Here is a 6,432-nt window from a genome sequence, read left to right on the forward strand (position 1 = left end):
AGGCTGAGGGGCTTGAGCCTGGTTGCGCCTCACCACGAGCCCTCTGCTTCCCCAGCACAGGCTCTGGGAGGTGTTGTTTACCCAGAGGACGGGGTGAGGCTGGGGAAGCCGGGGCCAGTGGGGGTCCAGGGAGGGAAGGAAGGCCAGGGAAAGTGGCCAGAGGAGAGGAAGCAGGCTGCGGAAGCCGACCATCCGCACATGCTGTCCCCGCCTGCTGTCCCTGCCAGGAAAACATTCCCCAGAGTAGGCAAGGCCTGTCCCCTTTAGAGGCCTGAGGGTCACAGAGGGCTCTGGGGGGCTCTCCCTGTAATGTGGGGCTCCAGGGGGACCGAAGCCAGGGTAGTTGGCTACCATCTCTGGGACCCTTCTCTCAGCCCAGACCTTGGCACCTGTGGCCTGGACCTAAGAAGCAACCTCCTCACTAGTCTCCTGCCTCCCCTGCCTCCTGTCTTGGCACCCCTCACCCCCCAACTGCAGTGACATGTTCTCCAATGCAAACCTGGCCTGGTCTCTCCATCACCTATGGGATGAGGCCAGCCTCCCTAGTCTGGCTTCCGAGGCCTCCCGCAGCCAGGCATCTGCCTTCTGCTTTCTTCCCCCAGCCGCTCCATGAACCTGCGGGCTGGCCCTGCTCTGCGGCCATCACAAAAGCCAACTTTGTTTAAGTCTAAGTTAGAAAATTGTGCCTCTTCCTTAAGGCACTCTATCACCTGCAGCCAGAAAGTTGTCTGAATTACTAATTCTACAATGGCTGCAATGTGAAGAGCGCTCCCTGGGATTGTAGGAAGCACCCACCACCTGCACTGCTGTAACTATGGTCTGAACTAGCCTCTGCCGTCCCCTAAAGTCCCCCAACAAGTCCTGTGCCTTCATGCTTTCACCTCTTTGCACATACTCGCCCCCCTCCAACCTTGGCAAAACCACTCCCTCCGTGAAACCCCATGTCTCCTCTGTGCTCCCAAAGCACACAGCTCCCCCACTCTGAGGGTCCTTACTTCATGCTGCTGTGTGGGTTTGAACTGCAGATCCAGGTTCCTGTTCTGGCTTTGCTCCTCATGTGCTGTGTGGCCTCGGCCTCTCCGGGCCTTTGGGGCTGGTCAAAGAAGAGCAGGGCTAGCCTCCCAGCAAAAGCCTCAGCCCTAATGCCCTTGGCTCCGTACCTGGCAGCTATTCGACCGGCACCTGTGCGTGCGCCAGCTGCGGTACTCGGGGATGATGGAGACCATCCGAATCCGCCGAGCCGGCTACCCGATCCGCTACAGCTTCGTAGAGTTTGTGGAGCGGTACCGCGTACTGCTGCCGGGCGTGAAGCCGGCCTACAAGCAGGTACAGGGCTGGGTGCACAGATGGCAGGAGGGGAGGGCCCCAGCTCTGGTCGGGCAAGAGCCATAGTTTTCTCATCGGGACAATGGGCCAGGCATGGCATCCGTGTGGCCCCTCAGGTATGGCTGGGAAAATTGTGGGTCAGGCAGTGGAATGCATCAGAGGGCTTTGATTGCCACACTCTGCTGGGGTGAACTTCACACATGGTGGTGTAATGAACAAGACCAGGGCTGCCACGTGGGGCTTAGATGTCAGATGTGGCAGAGGGTTTTACAAACTGATGACCTAAGGAGAAAAATGAGGATCAGAGAAGGCAGGGCCCACGTATTCAGTCAGGGGCAGAACTGCAGCAAGAGCCCTGCCTCCCGGCCTCAGGAAGGACACTCAGGGCGCCTTCCCACTGGCAAGGCTCCCCAGCTTGTATTCTCCCCACCCCAGGACAATCTTCGGGGGACATGCCAGCGTATGGCTGAGGCTGTGCTGGGCACCCACGATGACTGGCAGATTGGCAAAACTAAGATCTTTCTGAAGGTGAGCACGGCTTTTGTCCCTGGGCTGCCTTGGGGGACTGTGGACACTCATCGCGGTGTGGTTGGGTCCTAGGAAGTGGCTACAGAGGAACTTGCAGCAGTGCTTGTCCTTTCAGACCCTTCCTGCCCTGCAGTGGGTGGGGTAAGGCCTCCTCGCTAGGGAAGGGAAGTTGGTATTTGAGACCCCTAAGACCTGGAGCAGGATCAGAGCACCCAAGGCTGGAGATGGGCTGTCTGTCAGGTCTGCAGCAAGGGAGGCCTGGATTCAAATTCGGGCCCTGTTGTTGTCTGCCCAGGGGCTGTAGGCAAGTCACTGGCTGTTTCTGAGCCTCATTTTCCCATCTGTGAAAAGAGTTGGGCCTTGTGGGGTGGGGGTTCAGAGTGTATCTTTAGGTCCTTCCTGTGGTTTCCTGCCAGGCAGGGTTCGTCCCGGGCTGTGGTGAGCATTGTGCCGCCATAAATCGCTCTGTAGTGCCCAGGCCTGTTTCGGCCACCCTGAGCACAGCAGCTGGAGCTCTCGGCTCCCACAGCCACCTGGGCCATTGTGGAGGGAAGCAGAAAGCTGGGCCATGGGGAGTCACAGCCCTGGGAGAGCTTGTGGGGAGTCAGTGGTGGCAGGGCAGTTGCGGCAGGGACAGTGTGAGCTCCCAGCTCTCGGCTTCCCCATTTCCATTTCTGCTGTACTACATTCTGGCTGTCCTGGTAACAGGGCAGGGCCCTTCCTCTGGCATGGGGGATGGGGCCTGGACATTCCAGGACAGGTGGCAGAAGGAAGGGAGGAACCAGCCCGGGACTAGAGGGAGTCTGGGGTCTAGTCTAATCCCTCTCTGGCCTCAGGGCTTCGGGCCAGTCCCTTCATCTCCCTGACCCTGGTTTTCAAATTGGAAAAATGTGTCGACTGTTTCCTGCCTGTGCACGCCACAGCCGGCAGCTAGAAAGCACGTGTGCTGTGTGTGCCAGGCTCTGGGTGGGGGCTTTTTGTCCATGGTCTTGTTTAATTCTCCTGACAGACCTGTGAGGTAGGAGCTATTATGGCCATTTCACAGGCTCAGAGAGGAGAAGCGAGTTGCGAGGCCAGGCAGCTGGGAAGCCTGAGGCGGTCTGACGCCAGCCCCTGCATGGGCGAGGGAGGGAGGGCAGGAAGTGCAACGGCACCTAGCGCCGTAGAGCTCGGAGGCGCGTCATTGCTCCGTCCTCATCTCTCTGGGCTCTTCAGGAACGGCCATAGTTTTGAGAGCAGAACATCCAACGCTCATTCGTTCATTCATTCAGAAAGCCTTGGCTGAGCAGCTCCTCTGTGCAGGGCCCTGCCTGCGAGTGATGTGTGTCTATGGTTATGTGATGGACGTGGCTCCCCTGTGAGACTCTAACATTCCCCAGGGCAGGCCATGTCTACCTAGTTCACTGTGGCACCCCCGGCTCTTAGCAAAGTGCCGGCACATCGAGTCATTCCATTCACGTGTATTGAATGAAGCAGTGAGCTTTTGTCCAACCAGAGCAGGGATTGGGGCTTTAGGGGTGAGGGGAAGAGAGGGCTGGAGAATCTGGAAAGGTCTGGATCAAGGAGGGCCTTGAGTGCCAGGGTGAGGAGCCCAGGCTTGACTTGGGAACTGTGGGGTGTCACTGCAAGGTCACCTTCAGATTTGTGTGTAGGAAGGTCCCTCTGGCTGCTTGTGAAAGCGGGCCAGAGGGAGACTGACGGAGGCCAGGAATCCTCTTCTTAGGAGACTGCTGCTAAGATTCAGGAGAGATGACAGTGGCCTGGCCCAGGTCAGGGGCCCATGTGATGGGCACATCTAGAAGAGCAGGGGCTGGGGCAGAGACGGTGATGGGGATGAAGCCAGTGTGTGTGCATGTTGGGGCCATGGACCCCATCCGGTGAAATTAGGTTCCTCCTGCTGCATTTGTGGCTCTCCTTTGGGAAACACCACAACCCCTGTCTGTGCTGGTGGCTGTGGGAGGCCACCCCAGGGGGCCTAACTGGGCCTGGGAGCCTGTGAAGGAAGAGATACCCAGCCTGGGACTGAGCTGGTGCCCCGGAGGAGACATCAGTGGGATGCTGCTCAGGAGCTGTGCCTCCTAGGACCACCATGACATGCTGCTGGAGGTGGAGCGGGACAAGGCCATCACTGACAGAGTCATCCTCCTCCAGAAGGTCATCCGGGGGTTCAAAGACAGGTATGTGCCCGGAGCAGCTGCTCTCTGCCTGTCTTAGTCCGTTTTCTGCTGCTATGACAGAATGCCTGAGACGAGGTAATTTCTAAAGAACAGAAACCTATTTCCTCACAGTTCTGAGGGGTGGGGAGTCAAAGATCATGGGGCTGGCACCTGGTGAGGGCCTTCTTGCTGTGTTGTAACACGGTGGAAGGTGTCACGTGGAGAAAGGGCAATGCCAGGGCGAGAGAGGGCGAGCAAGAGGGGTGGACCCACTCCCACAATAACAGCATTAGTCCATTCATGAGGCAGAGCCCTCGTGACCTAAACACCTGTCAAAGGTCCCACCTCTCAACACTGTTATATGGCAATTAAGTTTCAACATGAGTTTGGGAGGAGTCAAACATTCAAACCACGGCAACACCTAAGCCTACACACAAGCTCACTTCTCCTCCCACGTGGACACCAGGAATAATCACGCACACTGCACACACGTAGAAACGAGCACACACGTGCATAGCACGCACACATGATCGTGTGAACAAGGAGGAACACACAGATACATGATTTATGTAGACTCATCTGTGCCGTGTAAGCCAAGTAACACGGTACCCTCACCTGCATACATGAGGCATACACCTACTTACACGAGACCCTCTGGGCAACACCTAAGCCTACACACAAGCTCACTTCTCCTCCCACGTGGACACCAGGAATAATCATGCACACTGCACACACGTAGAAACGAGCACACACGTGCATAGCATGCACACATGATCGTGTGAACAAGGAGGAACACACAGATACATGATTTATGTAGATTCATCTGTGCCGTGTAAGCCAAGTAACACGGTACCCTCACCTGCATACATGAGGCATACACCTACTTACACGAGACCCTCTGTTTTTGTCTCAGATGCTGATGAATTTTTCCAGAGAGGCAAGTTGAGATTTTATAAATTACAAACTGTGTCTCATATTCTATGTAAGGGCCATGTGTACACCTGTGACAATTCACAAATAGGCAGGGTTGACTTCAGAATATGATTCAAGCTCCACTAAAATTCCATAACCTGCCCTTTTTGCAGTTCATGTGATCACTCCCTCCCTCCATCCATCCATCCATTCATCTGCCCTTATGTTGGTTCTTCTGTTTGCCCATCCATCCATCTGTCTGTCTGTCCATCTGTCCACCCATCCCCTCCCACCATTGCTCATTTGCTCATGGGTGTATCGCAGCTCGTTGGCTCACTTGCACACTGGCATATCTATCCTTCACTCCTCCTTTATTTCCACATGCAGCAGATGCCTGCTGTCCCATGTGTGGTCTCTATCCTCCACTGGGCTAAAGATGACTGCTGTCCTTTAGAAGCAGCCCACTGCGTACAAGGAGAACAGCACTGGGCTCCCTCAGAGTCAGTCAGAAGACATGGGCTCTAGTTCCAATCTCATCAAGTCTCAGTTTCCTCATCTATAAAATGAGAAAGTCAGACAGTTCAAAGCTTTTAATCTTTAATATTATTTCATTTACTTGTTTGCTCATACATTTATTCATTCAACAAATACCTTTTTGAATGTCCACTTTAATGGGCTTATGTGACCAGCCTATGAGGCAGACAGGGCAGGCATTGTTCTACCTACTTTACAGATGGGATGCTGAGGCACAGAGAGGGCATATGCCTTGCTCAAGATCAAGTAGCTGGGAAGCCACAGAGTTGGGACTCAACTGTACTCTCCTGATTCCAAATGCACTTGCACCTTGACTGCCTCTGGGTACCAGTTCTCTGCTCTGAGACCTACCTGCATCTCTGTTGTTGTTTCAGGTCCAACTTTCTGAAGCTGAAGAATGCCGCCACACTGATCCAGAGGCACTGGCGGGGCCACAACTGCAGGAGGAACTACGGGCTGGTGAGCCTCCCTGAGGGGGCCGCTCTTCATCCCCCCAGGCCTTTGACCCTAGCCCCATTGCCATGGCAGCAGGACTTGCGTGCACCGGGGCAGCACGGCCTGGCCTGGTTGGCCTCCTGCCACTGCCCTGGCCAACCCTACTACTTCTCCAGCCCAAAGTCCAGCCTGGCTCTTGTGGCTTCTCCCAACTGGTCAGCAATGTTTGTTGCTTTTCTTCTGGAATGTTTTGGCGGTCATGAGCACACTGCAGTTTTTAGAGACCTTGGAGGGGGCCTGGAGTGTCTGGGTCACATGGGCCTCTGTGGAACAACTGGGCTGCAGCCTGGACTTATGGCTGGGGAGGCAGACAGGAAGACCAGTTGGTTATGGCTCCTGCTCTGTGGATAAGGATCCCTCAGGGAGGCCCCAACGCAGGGAGAGTCAAGGCCATGCCCCTCAGAAACCACCACCCAAGAGGAGACAGAGCTTAACTATCGGTGCTCTTATCTGGGTGGAGACTGAGCCATGCCGGGGGGGG

General features: G+C 55.6%; 1 protein-coding gene across 1 annotated transcript in view; it reads left to right on the plus strand.

Annotated features, from left to right (window-relative positions):
- Positions 1–1,167: 1,167 nt before the first annotated feature.
- LOC103600264 (unconventional myosin-VIIa) overlaps positions 1,168–6,432 on the plus strand; it is a gene marked incomplete at its 5' end in the record, with an annotated part of 38,667 nt that continues 33,402 nt past the window's right edge. The window contains 4 exons of the mRNA XM_008584504.1: positions 1,168–1,326; positions 1,762–1,854; positions 3,937–4,031; positions 5,831–5,960. Of these exons, the coding sequence (XP_008582726.1) occupies positions 1,168–1,326; positions 1,762–1,854; positions 3,937–4,031; positions 5,831–5,960 (477 nt within the window). The remainder of the gene's footprint in view (positions 1,327–1,761; positions 1,855–3,936; positions 4,032–5,830; positions 5,961–6,432) is intronic.

This window comes from Galeopterus variegatus, unplaced genomic scaffold, assembly GCF_000696425.1.
Source record: "Galeopterus variegatus unplaced genomic scaffold, G_variegatus-3.0.2 Scaffold3284, whole genome shotgun sequence".
NCBI classification, from domain to species: domain Eukaryota; kingdom Metazoa; phylum Chordata; class Mammalia; order Dermoptera; family Cynocephalidae; genus Galeopterus; species Galeopterus variegatus.